Below are 27,595 nucleotides of genomic sequence, written 5' to 3' on the forward strand. Positions count from 1 at the left end.
ACTAGGAATGGACTTACCGTATAACCCAGGAATCCCACTCCTGGGCTTGTATCCAGAAGGAAATCTACTTCAGGATGACACCTGCACCCCAATGTTCATAGCAGCACTATTTACAATAGCCAAAACATGGAAACAGCCTAAATGTCCATCAACAGGTGACTGGATAAAGAAGAGGTGGTATATTTATACAATGGAATACTACTCAGCCATAAAAACCGACAACATAATGCCATTTGCAGCAACATGGATGCTCCTGGAGAATGTCATTCTAAGTGAAGTAAGCCAGAAAGAGAAAGAAAAATACCATATGAGATCGCTCATATGTGGAATCTAAAAAACAAAAACAAAAACAAACAAACAAACAAAAACAAAGTGTAAATAAAGGACAGAAATAGACTCACAGAGAATACAGACTTGTGGTTACCAGGGGGGCAGAGGGTGGGAAGGGACAGACTGGGATTTCAAAATTGTAGAATAGACTACACTGTATAGCACAGGGAAATATACACAAAATGTTATGATAACTCACAGAGAAAAAAATGTGACAATGAGTGTGTATATGTCCATGAATAACTGAAAAATTGTGCTGAACACTGGAATTTGACACAACATTGTAAAATGATTATAAATCAATAAAAAATGTAAAAAAAAAAAACTGTCAAGCTCATCATCAAATCAAGCTCATCATCAAATACAAGGAAAGACTGAGAAACTCACAGCCTGGAGGAGTCTACAAAAACATAATGATTAAATATAATGTATTAAGAATGGGTTTCTGGAACAGAAAAAAGGACATTAGGTTAAAAATGAAGGAAATGTGAATAAAATATGGGCTATAGTTAATAGTAATTTATAAATATTAGTCCATTAGTTGTGATAAATGTACCATACTAATGTAAGATGTTATAATAGGGGAGATGGGATATGGGTGTATGAAAACTCTCTGTACTATCTTTTTTTTTTAATTGAAGTATAGTCAGTTACAATGTGTCAACTTATGATGTACAGCATAATGTTTTAGTTATACAAATACATACACATACTTGTTTTCATATTTTTTCATTATAGATTACTACAAGATATTGAATATAGTTCCCTGTGCTATACAAAACAAGTTTGTTTTTTATCTATTTTATGTATAGTAGTTAGTATTCGCAAATCTCAAACTCCTGATTTATTCCTTTCCACCCCTTTTCCCCCTGGTAACCACAAGTTTGTTTTCTGTCTGTGAGTCTGTTTCTGTTTTGTAGATAAGTTCATTAGCATCTTCTTTTTTCTTTTTTTTTAGATTCCACTTGAACATTATCATATGGTATTTTTCTCTCTTTCTAGCTTACTTCACTTAGAATGACGATCTCAAGATCCATTCATGTTGCTGCAAATGGCATTATTTTTATTTTTTATGGCAGAGTAGTATTCTATTGCATAAATATACCACAACTTCTTTATCCAGTCATCTGTCAATGGACATTTAGGTTGTTTCCATGTCTTGGTTATTGTATACAGTGCTGTTATGAACATTGGGGTACATGTATCTTTCCAAACTTGAGTACCCTCCAGATATATGCCCAGGAGTGGGATTGCTGGATCATACAGTAAGTCTATTTTTAGTTTTTTGAGGAATCTCCAAACTGTTTCCCCTAATGGCTGCACCAAACTGCATTCTCATCAACAGTGTAGGAGGGTTCCCTTTTCTCTACACCCTCTCCAGCATTTTTTGTTTGTGGACTTTTTAATGATGGCCATTCTGACTGATGTGAGGTGATACCTCTTTGCAGTTCTGATTTGCACTCCTCTGATAATGAGGGATATTGAGCATTTTTTCATGTGTCATTGGACATTTGTATGTCTTCATTGGCGAACTGCTTGTTTAGGTCTTCTGCCATTTTTGGTGTTTTTATTATTATTAAGTTGTGTGAGCTGTTTATATACTCTAGAAATTAAGCCCTTGTCAGTCTCATCTTTTGCAAATGCTTTCTTCCATTCTGTACGTTGTCATTTTGTTTTGCTTATGGTTTCCTTTGCTGTGCAAAAGTTTATAAGTTTAATTAGGCCCCATTTGTTTATTTTTGCTTTTATTTCCATTGCTATAGGAGAACATCATTAAGATTTATGTCAGAAAATGTTATGCCCCTGTTTTCTTCTAGGTTTATAGTGTTCTGTCTCATATTTAAGTTTTTAAGCCATTTTGAGTTCATTTTTGTGTATTGTGTGAGGCTCTCTGGACTACTTTACAACTTTTCTGCAAATCTCAAAGTATTGTAAAATTTAAAAAAGCTTATTTAAAAATCATTGAACTAAATGTAAAAGATTAATCTCAATAAAAAGTTACTGCAATAAAAATATCAATTGTATTTCCATAATGCTACCAACAATCAGAAACTGAACATTTTAAAGTACCATTTACATTAGTAAAACAAGTATCAAATTTTTAGGGTATGTAAGACCTATATACTGAAAATTACAAAATACTGCTGAGAGAAATTAAACAGATATAAATAAATGGAGAAATAAAACCTGTAGAAAGATCAGAAGACTTAGCATTGTTAAGATGTCAATTCTCTCCAAACAGATTTATAGTTCCCAAACAAATATCCAGTAAGCTTTCCAGCAGAAATGACTGATTGGAAAAGTCACATGAAAATACAAAAAGACTTGGAATGTCAAAATAACTTCGAAAAAGAAAAACAGAATTAGAGGCCTTGTACCACCAACTTCAAGACTTATTTAAAAGCTACAATAAGTGAATATATGTATATTCATGTATAACTGAAGAATTGTGTTGTACACCAGAAAGTGGCACAACATTGTAAACTGACTATACCTCAATAAAAAAATAAAAATAAAAGCTACCGTAATCAAGACAGTCTGATACTGGTGTAAAGACAGACAAATGATCACAGAACAAAATAGAGTCTTGAAATAGACCCAAATTTATAGTCAGCTGGTTTTCAACAGAGATGCGAAATCAATTCAATGAGAAAAAGATATTTTCAATAAATTGTATTGGAACAACTGTATAGCCATATGAAAAAAAAAAAAAAAAGAACCAAAAAACCCAAAAACAATCCCCCTACCCCCCCCAAAAAAAAAGAACCCTGGACACTTATCTCACACCATAAATAAAAAATTAACTCTAAATCCGGGGAGGGTATAGGTCAAGTGGTAGAGCACATGCTTATTAGCATGCATGAGGTCCTGGGTTCAATACTGACTGCTAAACAATCATTGGAAAAAATAAAATACTGGAACCTAGCAAAAAAAAAAAATCTTCAACTGGAAATATAAAGAAGGAACCACAGAGGGACATTAGGAAGGGTATGCTCACAATATAATCAGGCCCCAAACCCTCTGGGGTGACAAGCTGAAGAATAATTAAGTCACAGAGGCCCTCCCACAGGAGAGTTCTGAGCCCCATGTCAGGCCCCTAGCCCAGGGTTCCAGCATTGGAAAGAAGAGGAAACCTCAGGACATCTGGGTTTGAAGGCCAGGTGGGGTTAACTCCAGGAGCTCCACAGGACTTAGAGAAACAGAGACTTCATTCTCTTGGGAAGCATACACAGAATCTTGCATGTACACCAGGTCCCAGGGCAGAGGCAATGATTTCATAGGAACCTGGCCAGACCTGCCTGCTGGTTTGAGGGTCTCCTGGGGAGGCAGCGGAAGGCTGCAGCTCACCCAGGGGACATAAAAGCTGGTAGGAGACATTCTGGGAGTGTTCATCTACATGAGCTTTCCTGGAGGCTGACATCTTGACTGGATCATTAGCACCCAAGACCTAGCCCTGCCCAACAGCCTATAGGCTTAAGGGCTGGGAAGTCCCAGGCCAAACAACATACTAGGTGGGAACAAAGCCTGACCCATCAGCAGACTTCCTGAGCCACAAATGCCTCTAGACACAAGGCCCTAGATATGGCCCTACCCACCAGAGGGCCAGGACCAAGCTTCACCCAGCAGTGGGCAGGCACTGCTACTCCTGCCAAGAAATCTGCATAAGTCTCTAGTCCAGCCTCATCCACCAGGGGCAGGTACTAGAAACAAGAAAACAATAATCCCGGGGTAGGGGTGGCGGTGGCGGTGGCGGTGGCGGTGGCGGTGGGTGGGGGGGAGGCCAAGATGGCAGAGCAGAAGGACGCTGGTAGCTCACCCTCTCCCACAAATGCACCAAGACTCACATCCACAGACCCACTCAGCCAACCAGAGCACCTGCGGAACTCCTACAGAACATAGTCCTCTTCAAAAGATAGAGACGCCAAAAATCTGGTAGGAGAAAAGGAAAAAAGAAAGAAGAAAAGGCAAAACAGAGTGGGACGGGTTCCGCAGGGAGGGAGCGGCAAAGGAGGACTGTCGCTCGCTGCGTCTCCCCTCTCCAACCGAGAGGCCAGCGGGACGGAGGGGGAGCCTCCGAGGCTCGAATCTGTACAGAACAACCCTTGACCAACAGAACTGAGTTAAACGGGCACAGAGGGTCCCCATGACACCCAGCCCGAGACACTGCCCGGCAACTGGGGGCAGGGCCAGGATGGGTGGAGGACCGGGTCGGCTGCACTGAGGCAGCCCTGGGGGACTGCAGGGGGCTGCGCGCCATGGCTGTGGGTGCACAGGGCAGAACAACCTGGGCCCTCCATAAAACAACACGGCTGATGTGCCCTGGGAGGAAGGGTGCATACCCCCATCTCTGAAAACCGGGGGAAAGTTTTCAGTTGAAGAGAGGCAGGGCTCAGGCACAGCCGCCATATCCTTAGGCGCTGAGCACCCATGAGGGGGCGGGGGCGAAACCTGCATCCTCACCTAAGGACTTAGCAGCCTCAAGGGCCAGACTGAGACTTGTCTACAGCCCAAGGCAGATAGGATCCTTCCATCCTGGTCCCTCAGAGAACTTGCTCGGCCAAGACAAACAAGGAGCTGGGTTTTGGCCTGGAGCAGGGACAAGGCAGTTCCTTGGTCTTCCCCAAGCCGCCTGCGGAGCGCCAACCCGAGGCTGAGCGCACAGCGGCAAAGAGCAGCGGAGCGACCGGCGCCGGGGGAGGGCGGGTGGCCCCCCGCATTTCGAGCAGGAATGCAGCCCCTGACTGTGGTGCTGGGAGGGGACGCGACCCCCCCTCCTACCTGGCCAGTCTGCAACATCTGACTGCGGCATCGGGAGGGGCAGCGACCCGCCCACCCACAGCAAAGGAGAGCTGCACTTGACCCAGTGTTGGGAGGAGGCGCAATCTGCTTGCCAACAGGCACTGGGAGCAGCACAGATGAGGGCGCCAACGGCGGGCCTCTGGAAACAGCAAGCTGTGCTTCCAAAACAGTACGTAGACAGAAAGACTTCACATTAAAAGCACACAGTCTCCAGGAGAACACCAACCCACCCCCCCTTTTTTTTAATTCTGTTTTTACCTGTTCTATTTTCTATTACCCTTTTAATTTTTACTTCTTAAACAATTAATATATACCCCCAGTTTTCATCCCTTTTAAATTTTTAAAAATATTTTTATTATTAATATTTTTAAAAATTCTGCTTCAATTTGCTCTTCTATTATTCATTATACACTGTTTTCAAACCTTTTTTTCTCCTTTCTTTTAAAATTCTTTCTGTCTCTCTCTCTCTCTCTCTCTTTTTTCTTTTCTAAGTTTTATTCCTACATAGGCATTAGATAGATAAACTCCTTAAGGACCACAATAGATAACTGATACTCCATAAACCACAGTGCCAGAGAGGTAGGAGCAAGATGAAGAAGCAGAGAAACCATTCCCAATTAAAAGAACAAGAGAAATCCCCTGAAAGAATGATCAATGAAACAGACACCGATAGCCTACTAGATCAAGATTTCAAAAAAGGAGTGATCAAAGTACTGAAGGAACTAAAAGAGATAGCGTTTAGAGATATAAAATATGTCAAAAATGAAATTGAAGCTATAAAGAAGAGCCAAGTAGAACTGGTAAACTCATTGGCTGAGATGAGGAATGATCTAAAGGCTGTGCAAAGCAGACTAGATAATGCATAGGAACAAATTAGTGACCTAGAAGACAGGACAATAGAAAGCACCCAATCAGAACAGCCACAAGATAAACAAATAAAAACAAATGAAAGTAGCGTAAGGGACCTATGGGATAATATAAAGCATGCCGATCTTTGCATAATAGAGGTCCCAGAAGGGGAAGAAACATCAAAGGGGATTGAAAAGGTTTTTGAAGAAATCATGACTGAAAACTTCCCAAACTTAAAGAAGGAATCAGATATCCAAGTACAGGAAGCCCAGAGGGTCCGAAACAGGAAGAACCCAAATAGACCCACACCAAGACATGTCATAATCAAGATGGCCAGAGTCAAGGATAAAGAAATGATCCTACAGGCAGCAAGAGAAAAGCAAAGAGTGAGTTACAAGGGAACCCCCATAAGGCTCTCAGCTGACTTCTCTACACAAACACTACAGGCCAGAAGGGAGTGGCAAGGTATATTCAAAGTCCTGAATGAAAAAAAGATGCAGCCTAGGATACTTTATCCAGCAAGGCTATCCTTTAGGATAGAAGGAGAGATAAAGAATTTCACAGACAAGAAAAAGCTATAAGAGTTTAGCAACACTAAACCCATGCTAAAAGAAATACTGAAAGGTCTACTCTAAATAGAAAAGCAACAGGATGCTACAGAAATGAGAAACACACAACTGGAAAGGTGATAACTCATGAATTACAAATAAAATAAACACGAAATTATAAAAGAAGACATACAAATCATTGAGAGTGGGAGAGAGAGGCAGGAAAATATAGAATATTTTTTTTCTTTCTTTTTAAAATTTTTTGTTCTCGGTAGGATGGGTTTGAGATCATGTTACTATCAGTTTAATAAAAACAGTTATAGTAATGGGCTAATAGACTTACAAAAAAGGGTAACCACAAGCCAAAAACTTACAAGAGAGTCACAAAAACTAAATAAAATCCATGATAATACAAAGGAAAATTACCAAACCACAAAAGGAAGAAGAAAGGAACAAAGAGGAAATACCAAATCAACTGCAAAGATAAGTTCAAAATGGCAATAAACACACATCTATCATTAATTACTGTAAATGTTAATGGACTAAATGCTCCAGTCAAAAGACATAGAGTGGCAGACTGGATAATAAAGCAAGAACCTTCAATATGCTGCATACAAGAGACCCACTTTATGGAGAAGGACACATATAGATTGAGAGTGAAAGGATGGAAAAGGATATTCCATGCAAATGGAAAAGCCAAAAAAGCAGGTGTTGCAGTACTGATTTCAGACAAAATAGACTTTAAAACAAAGGCCATAAAGAAAGATAAAGAAGGACATTTTATAATGATTAAAGGAGTGATACAAGATGAGGATATTACACTCATTAATATATATGCACCCAATATAGGAGCACCTAAGTATACAAGAATTACTAACAGAGATAAACGGGGATATTGATGGGAATACAATCATAGTTGGAGATTTTAACACTGCATTAACATCACTAGACAGATCTTCCAGACAGAAAATAAATAAGGCAACAGAGAAGTTAAATAATACAATAGAAAAATTAGATATGGTGGGTATTTTCAGAGCATTACACCCCCCAAAAATAGGATGTACTTTCTTTTCAAGTGCACATGGAACATTTTCCAGGATTGATCATGTACTTGGGGACAAAAGAAACCTCAGCAATTTTAAGAAGATAGAAATTATCTCAAGCATCTTTACTGACCACAATGCCATGAAACTAGAAATCAACAACAGAGAAACAAAGGAGAACAAAAGGAAAGCATGGAGATTAAACAATATGTTATTAAAAAAAACCAATGGGTCAATGAGGAAATCAAAGCTGAAATTAAAGAATACCTTGAGACAAATGAAAATGAAAGCACAACCACACAAAATTTATGGGACACAGCAAAGGCAGTGCTAAGAGGGAAGTTTATAGCAATACAGGCCTTCCTCAAAAAAGAAGAACAATCTCAAATAAACAATTTAACCCACCACCTGAATGAACTAGAAAAAGAAGAACAAAAAACCCCAAAAGGCAGCAGAAGGAAATTATAAAGATTAGGGAGGAAATAAATAAAATACAGATTAATAAGACCATAGAAAAATCAATCAAACCAAAAGCTGGTTTTTTGAAAGAGTAAATAAAATCGATAAACCTCTGGCCAAACTCACAAAGGAGAAAAAAGAGAGAGCACAAATAAGCAAAATAAGAAAGGATAATGGAGAAATTACAACAAATAAAATAGAAATACAGAATATCACACAAGAATATTATGAAAAACTATATGGAACCAAACTGGATAACCTAGAGGAGATGGACAAGTTTCTGGAAATATACTGTCCACCAAGACTGAATCAAGAAGAAACTGACCACTTGAACAAACTGATCACTAGAAATGAAATTGAATTAGCAATAAAAAACCTCCCTACAAATAAAAGTCTAGGACCGGACGGCTTCACTGGGGAATTCTACCAAACATACAAAAAAGAACTCATACCAGTCCTTCTCAAACTCTTCCAGAAGATTGAAAAGGAGGGAATACTCCCAAACTCATTCTATGAAGCCACCATCACCCTGATACCAAAACCAGGCAAAGACACTACCAAAAAAGAGAATTATAGGCCAATATCACTGATGAACACAGATGCCAAAATCCTCACCAAAAATATTAGCAAACAGAATCCAACAACACATAAAAAAATTATACATAATCACCAAGTGGGGTTCATCCCAGGGACACAAGGATGGTTCAACATATGCAAATCAATCAATGTAATACATCACATCAACAAGAGAAAGGACAAAAACCACATGATCATCTCAATCGATGCAGAAAAAGCATTTGATAAAATTCAACACCCATTTATGATAAAAACTCTCACCAAAGTGGGTATAGAGGGAACATATCTCAACATAATAAAAGCTATATATGACAAACCTACAGCCAGCATAGTACTCAACGGTGAAAAACTCAAAAGCTTCCCACTAAAATCTGGGACAAGACAAGGATGCCCACTATCACCACTCCTATTCAACACAGCCTTGGAAGTCCTAGCCACAGCAATCAGACATGAGAGAGAAATAAAAGGGATCCAAATTGGAAAAGAAGAGGTAAAAGTGTCACTATATGTTGACGACATGTTACTATATATAGAAAACCCAAAAGGTCCACACAAAAACTACTAGAGCTCATTGAAGAATTCAGCAAGGTAGCAGGTTACAAGATTAACGTTCAAAAATCAGTTGCATTTCTTTACACTAATGATGAATCAACAGAAAAAGAAAAAAGAAACAATCCCCTTTAAAATAGCACCCAAAATAATAAAATACCTAGGAATAAATTTAACCAAGGAGGTGAAAGAATTATACACAGAAAACTATAAACCATTGATGAAGGAAATTAAAGAAGACTTTAAAAAATGGAAAGATATCTCATGCTCTTGGATTGGAAGAATTAATATTGTTAAAATGGTCACACTGCCCAAGGCAATCTACAGATTTAATGCAATCCCTATCAAACTACCCAGGACATATTTCACAGAACTAGAACAAATCATAATAAAATTTATATGGAACCACAGAAGATCTAGAATTGCCAAAGCATTACTGAAGAGAAAGAAAGAGGCTGGAGGAATAACTCTCCCAGACTTCAGACAATACTATAGAGCTACAGTCATCAAGACAGCATGGTATTGGTACCAAAACAGACATATAGACCAATGGAACAGAATAGAGAGCCCAGAAATGAACTCACAAACTTTTGGTCAACTCATCTTCAACAAAGGAGGCAAGAATATACAATGGAATAAAGACAGTCTCTTCAGCAAATGGTGTTGGAAAAACTGGACAGCAGCATGTAAAACAATGAAGCTAGAACACCCCCTTACACCATATACAAAAATCAACTCAAAATGGATCAAAGACTTAAACATAAGACAAGATAAAATAAACCTCCTACAGGAAAATATAGGCAAAACATTATCTGACATACATCTCAAAAATTTTCTCCTAGAAGTAATAAAAGCAAGAATAAACAAATGGGACCTAATGAAACTTACAAGCTTCTGCACAGCAAAGGAAACCATAAGCAAAACAAAAAGACAACATACAGAATGGGAAAAAATTTTTGCAAATGAAACCGACAAAGGCTTGATCTCCAGAATATATAAGCAGCTCATACGACTCAATAAGAAAAAAATAAACCCAATCCAAAAATGGGCAGAAGACCTAAACAAGCAATTCTCCAAGGAAGACATACAAATGATCAATAGGCACATGAAAAAATGCTCAATATCACTCACTATCAGAGAAATGCAAGTCAAAACTACAATGAGGTATCACCTCACACCAGTCAGAATGGCCGTCATTCAAAAATCCACAAATGACAAATGCTGGAGAGGCTGTGGAGAAAGGGGAACCCTCCTACACTGCTGGTGGGAATGCAGTTTGGTGCAGCCACTGTGGAAAACAGTGTGGAGATTCCTCAAAAGACTAGGAATAGACTTACCATATGACCCAGGAATCCCACTCCTGGGCTTGTATCCAGAAGGAAATCTACTTCAGGATGATACCTGCACCCCAATGTTCATAGCAGCACTATTTACAATAGCCAAGACATGGAAACAGCCTAAATGTCCATCAGCAGATGACTGGATAAAGAAGAAGTGGTATATTTATACAATGGAATACTACTCAGCCATAAAAACCGACAACATAACGCCATTTGCAGCAACATAGATGCTCCTGGAGAATGTCATTCTAAGTGAAGTAAGCCAGAAAGAGAAAGAAAAATACCATATGAGATGCAGAATCTGAAAAACAAACAAACAAACAAACAAAGCATAAATACAAAACAGAAATAGACTCACAGACATAGAATACAAACTTGTGGTTGCCAAGGGGGCAGGGGGTGGGAAGAGATAGACTGGGATTTCAAAATTGTAGAATAGAGAAACAAGATTATACTGTATAGCACAGGGAAGTGTATACAATATCTTATGGTAGCTCATAGAGAAAAAAAAGTGACAATGAATATATATATGTTCATGTATAACTGAAAAATTGTGCTCTACACTGGAATTTGACACAACGTTGTAAAATGATTATAAATCAATAAAAAAATGTTAAAAAAAAAAAAAGAAAAGAAAAGAAAAGAAAAAGAAAACAATAATCCCAAAGCCTATGGAAGGAATCCACAAACAGGCCAGATTCTACACTGGGACCAGCTGGACCCTTGCTCTTGAGACGAGAGGAGTTTATTGCTGGGACACATAGGACATCTCCCACACAGAGGGCCACTTTTCCAAGGTTGAGAAAGTAACTAACCTACCTAAAAATACAAACAGACAGATAGACAATATGAGGCAGCAGAGGAATATCTCCCAGGCCAAGGCACAATATAAAATCCCAGAAGAAGAAATAAGTTTTGAAGAGATAGGCAATTTATCTGAGAAAGTTTATAGTAGTGATGGTGAAGATGTTCAGTGAACTCAAGAGGAGTATAGACACACAGAGCAAAGTTTTTAGCAAAGAGTTGGAAAATATAAAGAATACCCAGAGTTGAAGAATAAAATCACTGAAATGAGTAACAGACTAGAAGGAACAAGAATAGACTAAATGAGGCAGAAGAACGGATCAATGAGCTAGAAGGCAGATTAGTGGAAATCACTACTGCAGAACAGAAAAAGAAAAAAGAAGGAAAAGAAATTAGGATAGTTTAAAAGAACTCTGGGGCAATATGAAGGACACTAATATTCGCATTACAAGGGTTCCAGAAAGAGGAGAGAGAGAACGGGCCTGACAAAATTTTTGAAGAGAGAATAACCAAAAACTTCCCCAACCTGGCAGTCACCCAAGTCCAGGAAGCATAGAGAGTTCCACACACGATCAACCCAAAGAGGAACACACCAAGGCACATAGTCATCAAATTGACAAAAATTAAGGATAAGGAGAAGATATTAAAATTAGCAAGAGAAAAGCAACAAATAGCATACAAAGGAACTCCCATACAGTTATCAGCTGATTTTTCAGCAGAAACTCTACAGGCCAGAAGGGAGTGGCGTGAAAAATTTCATTGGCATGAAAAAAGTGATGAAAAGGAAACACTTGCAACCACGAATACTCTACCCAGCAAGGCTCTCATTCAGATTTGATGGAGAAATCAAAAGCTTCACAGATAAACAAAAGCTAAAGAATTCAGCACCACCAAACCAGCTTTACAACAAAGGTTAAAGGAACATCTCTAGTCATCAAACCATAAAAAAGAGAACAAAAAGAAGAAAGAGAAAATAAAGACCTACAAAAAGTTGCTTTGGCAGTTCGGGGTCTTCTATGTTTCCGTATAAATTTTGGAATTGTTCGTTCTAGTTCTGTGAAAAATGTCATATTTTGACAGGGGTTGCATTGGATCTGTAGATTGTTTTGGGTGCTACAGCCATTTTGATAATATTAGTTCTTCCAACACAAGAGCACAAGATATCTTTCCATTTCTTTGTATCATCTTCAGTTTCCTTCATCAGTGTTTTACAGTTTTCAGAGTATAGAAAATTCCTTAGTTAAGTTTACTTCTAAGTATTTTGTCATTTTTGATCCAATGGAAGTGTTTATGCCAGTTATAAAATTCTGGGTTTTGAAATTTCAAAAAAAAAGTGAATGAAGGACCACAAATGGCAAAATATCCTTTTTTATGGGTGAGTTGTATTTCATTGCATATAGATGTTACATCTTCTTTATCCATTGATGTGTTAATGTGCACTTGGGAGATGCTTCCATGTCTTGGCAATTGTAAATAGTGTTGGTGTTAATAGCAGGGTGTATTAATCTTACTGAATTAACTGTTTTTCTAGGATATTTGCCCAGGAGTGGAATTGCTGGGCCATGTCGTGGTTCTGTTTTTGGATTTTGAGGAATCTTCATATCGTTTTCCATAGTGTCTGCACCTATTTGCATTCCCACCAACAGTGTACAAGAGTCCCCTTTTCTCCACATCCTTGCCAGCATTTGTTATTTGTGTTCTTTTTGATGATTGCCATTCTGACAGGTATGAGATGATGTCTCATTGTGATTTTGATTTTGATGTCTCATTTGTGTATTTCTGTGGTATTAGTGATGTTTAGCAACTTTTCATGTTCCTGTTGGCCATCTGCATTTCCTCTTTTGGAAAAATGTTCAGTTCTTCTGCCAATATTTTAAATGGGTGGGTTGGTTGTTTGCTTGCTTTTTAACTGAAGTATAGTGGATTTTAAATGTTGTATTAGTTTCTGGTGCACAGCATGAATGGACTTGGAGGGCATTATGCTAAAGGGAAATAAGTCAGACAGAGAAAGATAAATACTGTAAGATATCACTTACATGTGGAGCCTTAAAAAAATACAACAAACTAGTGAATATAACAGAAAAAAACAGACTCACAGATGTAGACAAGAAACTAGTGGTTACTAGTGGGGAGAGGAAAGGGGAAGGGGTAAGATAGAGGTGGAGTATTAAGAGGTACAAACAAAATAAGCTACAAGGATGTACTGTACAACATGGGGAATAGAGCCAATATTTTATAACTATAAATGGAATATAACCTTTAAAAATTTGTGAATCACTATATTGTATACCTGTAACATAATACTGTACATCAACTAGACTTCAACTAAAAAATATGATATTGTAAAATAAATACATAAATATAAAAAATAAAAATAAAAAATAAATAAATGGATCATACACCAAAATCTAAGAACAGAAACTTTTAAAACTTCAGTAAGAAAATACAGGAGAAAATTTTGCTGACTTCCATCTTTGCAAAGATTTCTGTAACACAACAAAAAACTCACAAATCATAAAGGGAAAAAAAGCATTTAATCACACATTATCAAAATTTAAAACTCTGCCCATCAAAAGACACTGTTTCTAAAGGACAAGCCACAGACTGGCAGAAAATATTTACAAAAGGTCTGTTTGAAAACTGGATCTGTATCAACAATATATAACAACTTTTTTTTTTTTTTTTTGAGTAGAAGGAGATTTATTCAAAGAGATGCACACTCCATAGACAGAGTGCGGGCTGTCTCAGAAGGCCAGAGAGAGAGTGACCTATAACAAACTTTTAATACTCAAAAATAAGACAACCCATCAATAGGCAAAAAATTTAAACAGACCCTCAAATCAAAGAAGGAATACAGATGACAGAAAAGCACACTGAAAGATGTGCAACATCTCCAGTCAGTAGGAAACTGCAAATTAAAAACCACAATAAGATACCACTACTTACCCACTAAAATGAGTAAAATTAAAAAGACTGACTTATACTGCATGTTGGTGAAGATAAAGAACAAGTGGAACTCTCATGTACTTCCTGGTGAGAATATAAAAAACATAATTTCTTAAAAAATTATATATGTGCCCAATCAAAGTTTTATGTATAACCCAACCATTCTATTCCTCTATATTTACTCAAGAGAAAAGAAAAGCATATGTCCTCACAAAGACTTTTACATGAATGTTCATAGCAGCTTTATTTGTAATAGCCCCAAACTGGAAACAACCCAAATGACCACCAACAGGTGAGTGGATGAACAAGTTGTGGCATATTCACAATGGAATATACCCAGCAATAAAAGTGAACGTATAAAACAAAATAGATTAATTGCTAAATAATTATGCTGTGGGAAAAAGGCAAGAAAAAAGTATATGCCCAGTTCATATGAAAATTTCAAAGTGAAATAAAGTAGATCACATAATAATAATAATAGATAAGGCAGGAAGGGAGGAGAGAGGATTACAAAGGAACATGAGAAAAATTTGAGAGCATATGTCAAAACTTCATCAATTTGTATATGTTAATATGTGCAGTTTACTGCATATAAATCAATTATATTTCAATAAGTGTTTAAATCAGATACACATATACATGTATATATAACTGGCTATACATGATTTGTTCAATTTCTTCATCTGTATATTACAAAAATAATCAGCCAAACAAATTCTGTAAATTGAGAATGCTCAAAAAGAGGTAATTTACTATGAGCATACCTTGATACACACAAACACACGCATGTGTGTATCTCTTGATAAAAAAGAATGAATAGTTAACTCAATAAAATACAAGGGAATAAGAATTTTCAAGGTATCTGAACCATGGCTTTTATCTGAACTACACCATTGTATTTGGCATCTAAAGGCATTAGAAGCAATTTTAAGAAAAGTTTAAAAAAAAAACTGAGTGGAGCCATAGGCAGTGTTCATACAGGCAAAGAACATCAAATAATTTCAGAATTTTAGCACCTGAAAAGTTCGTCTAATCCAAAGTCCTCATTTTATAGCAGAGAATGTGAAGCCCAGAAAGATTAAGTCAACTGTTCAAAGCCATACCAAGGCAGAGCCAAGACTATAATCAAATTTGTACAACTCTAATTTAAAAAGTATTTTAGGATCAATTACAATTCCATTGTCATACTGATCAATTTTCAATTCAACAATATTTACTGAACACTTACTAGGCATTATAGGAGTATATGGTAATTCTCACTTTCAAGGAGCTTTCAATGTCAATTTATGAGGCTTATTAAATATTTAAGGCATAAATTTTTTTTAAATGAAATCTACGGTTAAAGGGTTTAGGATCAAGGTATGGTCATAATAAATCCCCCCTCCTTTGGAGCATTCTCAATTTACAGAGTTTATTTGGCTTGGTTATTTTTATAATATGCATGTAAAGAAAATCAACCAATCTTGTCCAACCAGTTTTTCCACATAAACAATGGAAAGGTTGCAAATTGGCAGTCTGTGATCTATGTTTTGCCCACAGATATGTTTTATCTGGCCTGGACAGTGTTTTTAAAAACTTGAATACGCAGCTAACATTTAAAATAGGTAGACCTTACATTAAACTCTGGGCTTCTGAACTTTGTTGAAACATTGGAAAATCTGACATAATTAGACATACATCCTTCATAACAAAAACTGAGCTCTGATTATGTTCTTGCATAACTTAGACAAATTGCTGCTTTCAAAGACTCCATGGTTTATTATTAGAGGTAATCACAAAAATATATTATTGCAGTATATTATAGTCTTACTATCTGCCAGGCACTGTGTGACAGATATTACAGTAAAAATGAGAGTAAGATAAGATGGAGACACAAGGCTTTGAGGAGGTGATCAACTCTGTGAAAAAGCATACTGCTTTGGAAAGGCTTCATGGAAGAGGCAGCATCTGAGCTATGTTTTTCAGAGTTAAGTTTTGCCAGGTGAATAGGGCAGAGGAAGACATTTCAGACAAGCAGCAGCATGTTCACAGTTATAGGACCACATACAGCCAGCATGGATGACGTATAAGACTTCAGGTAGTTTGAAAAAAATAATATGCTTTGAAAGATTAACTAAAGTGAGATCATAAAGAACGCTTGTATCTCATGCCGAGGAATGTGGGTTACATCCTACCCATCAGTATTTTTCCCATAGTGTCCCTAAGGAGATTGCTCATGATTCGACCCAGGTGGGAGAAGAAATAAAAACAGAAAGAATATAACAGCTGACCTCCACCCCTAATCACTGATTCAACTAGAGCTCTACTTCTATTTTATGCAGTAAAGTTCTATTTTAACATATCTTTGGATTAAAAATTCTGCTGCTATAAACAAAAAAAAATTTGTTTAAAGCTTGAACATGAGACATTAAAAATTTTTTACCAAGAAATTATATGATAAGATTAGTATTTTGGAAAGATCTCTCTGGTAACAGTACCAAGGATGGAATAAAGAAATACAAGACCAGAAAGAAATGAGAACACTTAGCTGCAGCAACTGATGCAAGAAATGATGAGTTAAATGTGGGCAGTGACAGCAGAGATATTCAAATCTTATTGATATCTACTTTGTGCCAAGTAGTCTGCTATGTGCTAGGTTCAGGATAAAGAAGATAAATTCAAGAGTTATTTAAATGAAAAGGGATCATGACTAATTAAAATGAGAAAGCTAAAAAGAAAAAAGAATTAAGCTTGGTAGGTGACTTAAATGGATGCAGACAGATGTAATTTAAACTTAGAACAAAATCAAAATGCCTCATCTTCAATAAGCTAAGCACAAAGCTGGTCAAAAAAAGATATGCTAAGGAGGTGTAATCCAGACAAAACAAAGAATTACAGCTATGACTATACTTCAGGAGAGCAAAGGTCCCAGGTGATTTGCTAGAGGTATATACAGAATCAGAACCACCCATGAATGCCATCATAAAGAATAAAAGTCCTTAACTACCAGTATCTTGGAGAGGATGTCAAATGGTCTGTTTAAGGTTAAAGTTAGACATCTTTCCTTGGCAAATCTGGTTGAGATTCAGATACCCAAATGATGGCATGGAATCAAGGCAAACAAGAATAGACAACACTATTTAGGTCATCATACCTATACAATTGCTAGCTAACATACAGCCAACAAGTTTATCAACTGTCCCACTACTTCTTGAGTAAGTATGTAATAAGTTGCTCAATTCTGGTCATAGTTTGTAATTACTAGCTTCTCAGTAGACTTTTAGAAGAGGTTCAAAGTATTTAAGCAGATAAATTTCCCAAAAGTGTTTAAAGATAAAAGTTTTCAGGTTTTTCACTGAGTCCTAAGCTGAAAGAAATTTAGTACTATTTTCATGAATCTGGTTTTACATAGCATAATTGCTTTTCCTGATAAGGATTTCTAAAGTGGGGCAGGGGAGAGAAGAAGAAAAGAATGGGATGAGAGCCCTTACATTCTTCAAAAATGAAACCTTTTCACTGCTGTTAATGAGAATTATTCCTAGATAGCAAATGATATCGAAGAGATCTTTGATAAAGGTTATAATTAACAGTAAGTACACAAAATGAACTCTAAGTCCTTCATTGAGAAAATTGATCAAAACATCCTCTTTATCAAAAGAGCCTTTATACCTCATTAATTACATTAAACAATCATACCTTACTCATTAGAATAGATCAAATGCTAATTACTATTTCCAAATAGCTGGCTATAAGTTATAAAACTCTCTTATGCAACATCAGAAAGAACTGGTTATAACTTTAAGTGTATTGTCAAGCTTTATATATTAGAAGACATTCTGAGAGAAGAATTGCATGAGCCTGTAGCTACATAGTTAAAAAAAAAAAAGGTGTCTCACTAAAACAAGAATTAGAAAATATTCTTGAAATATCCTTATGTGGGGCATAGTAAGTGTTTCCATTTACAGAAAGAAAAAAAAATGGGGAATAGAAGAATTACCTGAGGGCAGGAAATTCAGACAAAAGCTCCCTATTCCTGGTGAAAGCAAGTAGTCAGTTGCCAGGGTTTCTTAGACTCCTCTGGTACTCATTTGGGTGATTATGAAATTCACAGCACACCAATCTCCACCACAGCCAGCAGGGATCGCTGCAGGGAATGGGTACACAGGGGACACAGAAGGGAGCAAGTTTAAGGGAAGGAAGAGGAAAGGAATGATATGATAAAAATATTTAGCTGTGATGCACTTTAAAGAAAATACAGTTGTATTTCACATTGGATTAACTAAAGGTAAATGTTGCTTAAATTCTAAGTTAAATTAATCATTTAAGATTTTCTTCATTCTCTCTACCACTGGTGTCACTACTACTCTATTAAATCAATATTTTAAAAATTCTATAGTAAAAATGTTATTTAACAAAAGTGAGATAGCTATATTGTACAAAGACTGAGTTGTACAATTCAACATTAAATGAAACCAAATAGGACAAGCACTCTAAAAGACAAGCAACTTACAAATACAGATTATCAAATTTTTAACTGCCAAAGGCCCAGTTAAAACTATAATCCTCATATCATTTCATAGAGAACACTAAAGAGTAAATTTACCTATGAAAAATGACCCACAAACCAAAGAGATCCAGCAATAAGCTATATTTATATACTCAAACGTAATCTGAAGAACTATAGCATCTATCAGGAAAAAAGCTTTAATTTAAATTTTTTGGATATAGTCAACTTCTTAAACCTGCCAAAAATGTATTCAGGTTTATGAATACATGTATTTATGCCCTATGTATTCTATGAAGACCAAAGTAGTATAAATTTATTTCTCCAGGCAGCTAAAAATGTTTCTGAACAACTACTATGTACCACAGTACTGTGGCAGATGCTAACGATACAGTGGTGAACAAGAGAAGCACAGTCACTGCCCTCAAAGCCTATTATGGTTATTCTGCCCTTTAAGAGATGACAGTCTACGGAACTAACAACCATGAAGCTTTTATTTTAATAAATAGACAATGGTAGAGAAAAACAACACAATGCTATGACAGCAGTGGCAAATGAAAGCCCTCTATTAAAGTATTTTGGGGTAGAAAGAGTATACTGTATATATAGTTAAAATTAAGTCTTAAAGGATAGGCTAATATAGAGTTTCAAAATTTATACACAATATTCACTTTGGCTGGGAAAGGTCTCAAGACAAGTCAATGAACCATCAGACAGAACAATAATAAGGCTAATGCTTGGAAAAAAGTCAAGCAATAAATTACTATGTCCTGAATTATATTTGCTCAGCTCTTAATTTTGTTTTGTTTTATTTTTTTACTGAAGTATAGTTGGTTTACAATGCTGTGTTAATTTCTAGTGTACAGCATAGTGATTCAGTTATGCATATATATTCCTTTTCATATTCTTTTTCATTATAGGCTATTATAAGGTATTGAATATAGTTCTCTGTGCTATACAGTAGGACTTTGTTGTTTATCTTAATTTTGTTTTAATAACTTGGTCTTGATAACTGCTCATATATCACTCATAGAAATAGTCATACAGTCTTTCACTTATAACTTACATTCAATCTGAGCTAATAACATCTTGTAAATACCAATATTTAATAGAAATATTAAATTACTCATCCTAAGCAATATACAGAATTTAAAACATATAACTGATAAGAGATCAAATTACTAAGGAAATGTTTAGAGGCAAATATATTAAGGCAAAGTGTAATATTGCAAAAAGTATATCGCAAAAAAAAATATTTTGCAAGTAAAAAGAAATGAATGGAGAAATTGTCTTTCCCCAACTTTAAAGAATTGCTGAGTCAAAAGACTATGTTTCCCAAGTTTCAAAGGACTGCAAAGTCAAAGGATTTCCAAGTAATAAAAGAATCTCCTAAGGGATACTACATCAGGATGATAATACCATAAAAGAGTAATAACGGAAATGCTGAGAACTAAATAAAAGAAAAGCAAACTGTTAGGTGGGAACAACAGCCTGAGCCGGCAATATGGAATAATCAAATTAAAAGGGTGCTGGATCACTCACTTAACCACTCATCACAACCTGTTAAGCCTTGGAAAAATCAAAAAGTTCAATGTTTTAATAATTTCCTTCTAGGAGACAGGATTAAATACTTTCTCATTCTAGATAATAATAATACAACATCCGATGGACCAAGCATCCAATCTCATTTTTAGCTGATGTTTCAAATCAATCTTCTGAAAGTAACATTTGCAACAATCAATATCTGGTTGTAGTTGGAAATCAGTGTGAAAGATATGAACACCACGCTCAATTTCAGATGATTCTACATAGTGTACTTTATAGAAAAAAAAATCTGCCCCCTAAAACTCAACTCACAATTCACTCTTCTATAATTATCTATTGCATAAACCAAAGGATAAAAAAACAGACATGGTTGTTGCCAGACTATAAGATGTGAAGTCTAAATTAGTTCACAAATAAAAGGGATCTCTATTTAGATATTTAATAGGCATCCAAATTACTGTATCCAGAGCCAAACTCCCGATCTTCTCCTGTAAGCCTGTTTCTCCTGTAGTCTTCTCCAACTTAGTACATCTAGAACTACTATATATCTCAACAACTCCACTGCATCCATCTAGCTCTAAGTTAGTATTTTTCTCATCTGAATAGTTAACATTTTCCAATGGGCTCCTGCTTCTGCCCCTGCCCCTGCCCCTCTATTATTTATTTCCCCACATGGCTGCGGAATGATCAATGGCTCAAAGCCTTCCAGTGGTTTCCAATCTCACTCAGGGTAAAAGCCAAAGTCACAAGAGGTCCCACAAGATCTGGCCCTTGTTTTCTCTTTGATCTCATCTTCCTCTACACACCTCACTCTGTATCCCACTTCACCTATTTTGATGGCTTCAATACACTTCCCCCCCCAAAAAAAAAAAATGACAAGTAGCTTCCACTTCTGGATTTTTGCATTTGCTCCCATCCCACTTTCAGGTCTCTTCTCAAGTATGACCTTCTCAATCACCAGATTTAAAACTGCAAACTTCATCACCACCTCCTTGAATTTCCTATCCCCTTCCCCCATGTTTCTTTTTTTTTTTCAATAGCACTTATCACAAACTAATATAACATACTTCACTTATTTATTTATTTACTCTCAACTCTGATTAAAATGTAAACTCCACTGATGACAGGGATTTTTGCCGCAGCACTATGGACCAGTACCTGTTACAGAGCAGCACTCAGTAAATATTTGTTAAATAAACTAGCTATCTAGTGTCAAAAATCAATATTATTGGATATTATTTTTAAAAGAATAAGCCAATTTAAGTAATCCAAAATTACTTCAAAAAAATCCCCAATTGCCTCATCCGAGTAAACCAAATCTCACAAATTTCACACGGCAGTATAGTTCTAGAAATGTTACATATAGTGATCCTAATCATGTTTCTTATGACAGAATAGGAATCACTTTAGTTTTCCAAGAGCTGAGATAATGTGTTGCCCATCTTTGTATCTCTAATGCCCAGGGTTCAAGAACCTGGTACACATAAATTCTCAAAAATTATTTACTGAACTTTAACATAAAAGTAAATTATGTAAATAATCAGCCTATCAATAATTATACGAAATAATCATTTTAGAAAATAATTTCTGACAGTCTAAATAATCTATGTTGTATTTCTTTTTAAGAACGTCCAGTACAGGAACAATTATATACTCAGTAGTATCCATCTCCAATTACATGCACCTTCACTTCTCTTCAGCAATTCATTTCCATGGCTTCTTCTGACACCTTGCCCTAAGCTAGGCCTACTCCACATTTAAAATCTTTTTTTTTTCCAACATATTTTACTGAGTTATGGTCATTTTACAATGTTGTGTCAAATTCCAGCGTACAGCACAATTTTTCAGTTATAAATAAACATATATATATTCATTGTCACATTTTTTCTCTGTGAGCTACCATAAGATCTTGTATGTATTTCCCTGTGCTATACAGTATAATCTTGTTTACCTATTCTACATTTTGAAATCCCAGTTCTGTCCCTTCCCACCCTCCACCCCACATCTAAAATCTTAAACTTTTATATGACACTTTCAGACAAAACAACCAATCTTTCCAGTTCTCTCATTTGTTTTTCTCAACTGCTCATCTACATAGGTAAAATTTCCAATCCTCTGAGGGTTCTTTCCTTTTCTCCTCAGGCTATCAGCTGCTGCCCCACCCCCCTTACACAGCCTAAGCCATCCCATCAACACACTGTGAGGCACTCTAACCTCCCATCACTTTGTCATTCAGTCACAAGATCCTACAAGTGCTCAACCCCTCCTAATCTCCTTAACAAATATTATAAATATTTAGCATGCTTCTCAGACCACCCTCCACTAGTACTTGTTCCTTCCCCTCTGTTTAGGGAAAGCATCTAGTAGAAGGTCAAGTAGTTTCTCCTACCTAGATCCTTATAGCTGGTCTGGATCCAGTCCCTTCCCAAGACTGTTTCTCTAACCTTTCCATTAATTTTGTGGGATACTGATATCCTTCTACATTAATTTTCCACCGAAGTTAATCAAAGCCCTTCTGTAGATGCTCTACTCCCACTCCAGACAACTGCTCCTGAACCCTGGACCCCAAACCAAACTGATAACCATGTGTCTTTAATGATCACATCCCTCTTTTGTCAGGAATCCTTTATTAGCAGTCACCTCCTGGGATGAAGTTCAGTTTCAATTTTCTTAACACAGCAAATGAGGCCCTGTGAAATCTAATTTAGTTCAATGTTTATTAAAGACATCAAGTGGAGCAGCAAGCCTGACTTGAAATAGTTCTCCCCATGACCGTATCTTTGCTGCATAACCCTTTGCCATTGCTAATTGATCCACAGATAAACAGAACTGAGTCAAACAGTTTCTCTGTCCCAGGAATCTGAAACTTAATAGAAAAGATCAGATTGGGAGTTGTGAATGATGGGAGAGCACCCTAAAGCAGTGGTTCTCAACCAGAAGTGATTTTGTCTCCCTGGAGAAATTTGACAATGTCTGGAGACATTTTTTCACTGTCAAGACTGTACAAATGGCTAGTGGCATCTAGCAGATGGAAACCAGAGATGGATGCTGCTAAGCATCCTAGAATGCACAGAGCAGCCCCTCATAACAAAGAATTATCTTGTCCAAATGTCAATAGTGCTGATGTTCAACAACTCTTCCAATGAGGCTCTAGGAGTTGGCTAGTTCCAGATTCTGTGACCCACCCCAATAACTTTCTGTTACACTTCCTTTTTCACCTAAGTTAAACAAACCAGGTTTCTGTTGTTTGCAGACAATATAATATTAACTGGCACAGTGCCCTAGTTCAGTCATCTGACATATGTATACTTTAAACCAGTTTCTCAACCTCAAAACTATTGACATATGGGCCAAATAATTTTGTTATGGGGGACTGTGCTGTGCACTGTAGGATGTTTAGCACCATTCCTGTCCTCTACCCCTCTAGTTACCAACAGCCGCCCACCCGACCCATCCCTGAAATATACTAGTGAAATATACCACTTTCTGAAGCCCCTATATCTGAGCAACACTGCTTTTAATCTGACAGTTTTCACTATACTTCAATCTCAAGGCTCAGTGTAATCACTCTTTCTCCTGTTAGTTCCTAGACAGTCTTCCTTACTGGAAGACCCCTTATACAAAGGGTCCATTTTCCTTTCCAGGACACCAAAGGCACCACATTAATTCAATGATTCAACTATCCATGACTTCCCCAAACCACAGTTAAACTGGTCAGACCAAATATCTGCGATGATATTGATGGCTTATAGTCTCTTCTCAGTTTTAAAAAACAGTAATATGAGGGAGAGTGAGCTCATTGTCATTCATGAATTCATTCAAAAAAATAGTTGTTGAGTGCCTATATTATTCTGGACTCAAAAAAAAAACCTGCTAAAAAACAAAATAAATAAAAGAAAAATAACATAAAAATTTGTAAAAACAAAAACCCTGTCCTCATGGAGTTTGCATTCAATGGAGAAGACAGACAAATAGCAAATAGGTAAGTATGGATGAATGCCACAGAGAAAAGTAGGGTCAGGTTAAGTCCTCTGTTAAGAAGGTGCCATGGGTTCCATTCACTGGCCATATGAAATGTTTATTATTGGAAGATAGTATGTTCTAAGTCTTTCCTTTTTAACTGTATTAAATTGTACCCAGATGATTAGATCCATGTGGTGGCCTCTTCATTACCAGATAATCCGTAAAATTAAGCTTGACTCAGGTAATTTCAAAAGTTTATTCCCACTTGAATAACTATAATTTATCACAACACCCACCTTGTTACATTTATTGTCATACTTTAGATTTATAAATAACTGTATTTTTCTTAGGAGATGACATGACAGCAACAGCACTAACATATATATTAACCAAGAATACGAATTTGATACTATTCAATCACCTGACTTAAGGTAATTTTGATATATGAAATAACTGAAAACTCAAGTGTCTGATAAACTCATCTCAAAAAAAAAATCATTACTATTAACAACACAGCTATTAGCAATCATATAGATTAAAAAGTAATCCTAAAGACTCAATTCTGAGTGTGTCTGTTTTGTGACGTAGAGCCATTACCTCTACTACTAATTTTTAAGAGTCTTTCTCACGTTAAGGGAGTTCAACAAGAGAACTAAACTCTAATGCCCTAAGGCACTCATTGACTAAATAAACTTTTCTCCCGTGCATCTAGAATGTACTATGTACATGTATCTAGAGTAGCTATGTACTATCATGCTTGGGAGAGTGAGAAAATAGAAATCCAAATCATTTTCTACAGGTCTGAATTTTCTTGTGGAACTGAGTATGAGAAAGGCTGGAGGACATCTGATACGTCAGACCTTACTTAAATTATAAAAAACAGCAATAAAGATAAAATCTTCCAAAATAAAATAATTATCGGACCATAATTACAATTTTAAACTTTTCAATTAGTGACAATATTTAGAAATGTATATTCATAAACGCTGCTAAAATTTGTTGCTTTTAAAAAAACAAACCTATATCGTACTCAATGTAATAAGTGAGGAAAATATTTGCTGAATCACAGAAAATACTGATTTTGTTCCCTAATACATAACCCGTGGTATACAACAACTTGGAGAATCAAGAAGTCTTTACTACGAAAGTATATCGTCACACCCTAATGTTTTCCTAAAATCAGTTAAAAGTAATCATTAACTTAAAAATAACAGAAAAGGGGGTGGGAGGGTACAGCTCAGCAGTAGAGCGCACGCTTAGCATACGAGGTCCTAGGTTCAATTCCCAGTACTTCCATTAAAGGGGAAAAATAATTACAGAGAAAAGGGTTATAACCAAGCACTTTGAATTTGGCACTGTTAACAACTTAGAAATAAGATCCTACATTTAGCCTGTCTTGAGGCAAACATGGAGAAGCCAGGGGCAGTAACAAACTGCCAGCTTTACTGAGTCATGTTTCTGACTAAAACTGCCTGCGTTATGAAACGGAAAGAATGACAAATCTTAGGGTTTATTACCACAGATGTTGACTCCCTGAATTTATGGGTCTCATTTTTTTAAAAAGCAAAAAAACTGTTCTGTAAGAATGATGTGAGGCTAAAACGACTCCAGAAAGAACTTGACAAAGCTGGTAACTCTGATTACCTAAAACAAATCCTAACAGTGCAAACAGGCACACCCTTAATGCATCATACTGGGAACCGCGAGGTAGGGTGAATTCAGAACAATAACAAGGTTAACATTTCACTAAGACAAGTCTCAGTCCTAACAGCCCACACTGCGCCAGACGCCCTCGGTTAACGGAACCACTCAGCTTCGAACCGAGGCGAGCACCGAGTTTAGGTTCCTCTTGCCACACACCAGGCACCTGGTAACGACAGACCACCTCCAGCCTCCGCGCAGAACCTCTCAAGGAGTCCTCCCCGTGCCCCCAGACGCCGCGTCGGGGACGATCCCAGTCCACCGCTCCCCCAGGCGCCCAACACGCCCCTCCGCGAGCCAGACAGAGGAGAACCCGTCCAGGGGCGAACCGGTCCGGGACGGGAGAATCGGGGCAGCGACCTCTGCCCCGACTGGAGCGGGGAGCCCAAAGGTCGCCTCCCGTTGGGCTGCCAGTATCCCCCGCCCCCAAAGCCACAGGCTGCCTCGGGTCCCGGCTACGGCGGAGGCGGACTGGTCCCCACGCCTAAGGCTCTGACTGACCTGGAGAGGTGCTTCAAAATCTGTTTCTTGATGAGCCCAGCCATGGTGCCGAGGCGGGAGGCGGCGCGCTCCCTCTCCGTTCCTCACAGCTTCCTCTTTTCGCGGCCGTCTCCTCTGTGTCCGGGTTAACCCGGCCGGAGGAGAGGCGCCTGAGCGCTCACGCTCGGGACAGACCCGAGACCCCGGCCGAGGCCACCGCTGCTGCCAAGGACCGGGAGCATCGCGCTCAGGCAGCCAGGGCCTTCGCCGGCGCCATCTTGGCTGCAACATCACCTAGGAGACCTGGGGGAGGGCCGGGGCGGCGCGGGCTCGGGGCGGGGCGGGGCGGGCGGGGCGGGGCAACGCAGGCTCGGGGCTGGAGCGGAGGGTTGCTGCTCCGCCTCCCGCGCATTCGCCTCGAGAGTCCACTGCCCTCAAGCTTTCGGGTGTTTAGACTCCCAATCCCAGAACCTTGCTAGGTTTTAGACCTCACACCCACCCTCCAGTCTTGTTCCCGTCTCCATCACTGAATGCATCGTCCACTTCCTGCTTCTTTTTCATTTCCTCAGAATTTGCTCTACAAACTGCCCTGCTTGCTTTGCTCTCCCTACCTATTCAGCTTTCCTCATATTCTTGCCTGTTTGTTCTTAGCCTAGATATTTTGCTTTCCCCCCCGCTAAATGGTGTGATTTCATGTTTCCCCTGGAGATCCCATGGGAAGTAAAAGTTGACAATGTGTCTTAATAGAGTCCAGGACCTGGAAACTAGATGGCCTAGATTCAAGTCCTCAAGTCCTGGCTCTAGTATTTTTCTACCTGTGTTAACCTGAAGAAAATAATTTACTTACTTTTAGCCTTGGTTTAATCATCTATACAATAGGTTAATAATATCAGCCTTACCCACCTCACTAGGTTGTGGTATCTAAAGGAATAAGGATGTAAAATTTCACTTAAAAATTTCTGTATAAAGGAAGGAAATTGTTGAAATAGCAGGGAGAACTATTACAGCTGTACACATTCACCGCATCCAGCCCCAAACCAACGTTTTACAGAGATGGGCCAACTGATGTCTTTCAAAATCCAACAACCCCCATTTCTGGGCTCTCAGATGTCTGCCTGTGATCCCTCAAAAGATGAAGTACATTCTTTCCTTGGGCGTGTTTCCCCAGGTAATGCCTAA

At 37.7% G+C, this 27,595-nt stretch overlaps 1 protein-coding gene across 3 annotated transcripts in view; it reads right to left on the reverse strand.

Moving 5' to 3' along the window:
* Positions 1-26,716, reverse strand: part of BLTP3B (bridge-like lipid transfer protein family member 3B) — a 93,433-nt gene extending 66,717 nt beyond the window's left edge. For 2 of the 3 annotated variants that reach the window (XM_010989995.3, XM_064491624.1), the window contains exon 1: positions 26,438-26,716. In XM_010989995.3, coding sequence (XP_010988297.1) covers positions 26,438-26,481 — 44 coding nt within the window. In that variant the 5' untranslated portion in view covers positions 26,482-26,716. Of the gene's footprint in view, positions 1-18,220; positions 18,368-26,437 lie in introns of all 3 variants that reach the window. The other variant, XM_031462967.2, reaches the window with a different exon arrangement.
* Positions 26,717-27,595: the final 879 nt, after the last annotated feature.

The sequence above is a fragment of the Camelus dromedarius genome, chromosome 11 (genome assembly GCF_036321535.1).
Source record: "Camelus dromedarius isolate mCamDro1 chromosome 11, mCamDro1.pat, whole genome shotgun sequence".
Lineage (NCBI taxonomy): Eukaryota > Metazoa > Chordata > Mammalia > Artiodactyla > Camelidae > Camelus > Camelus dromedarius.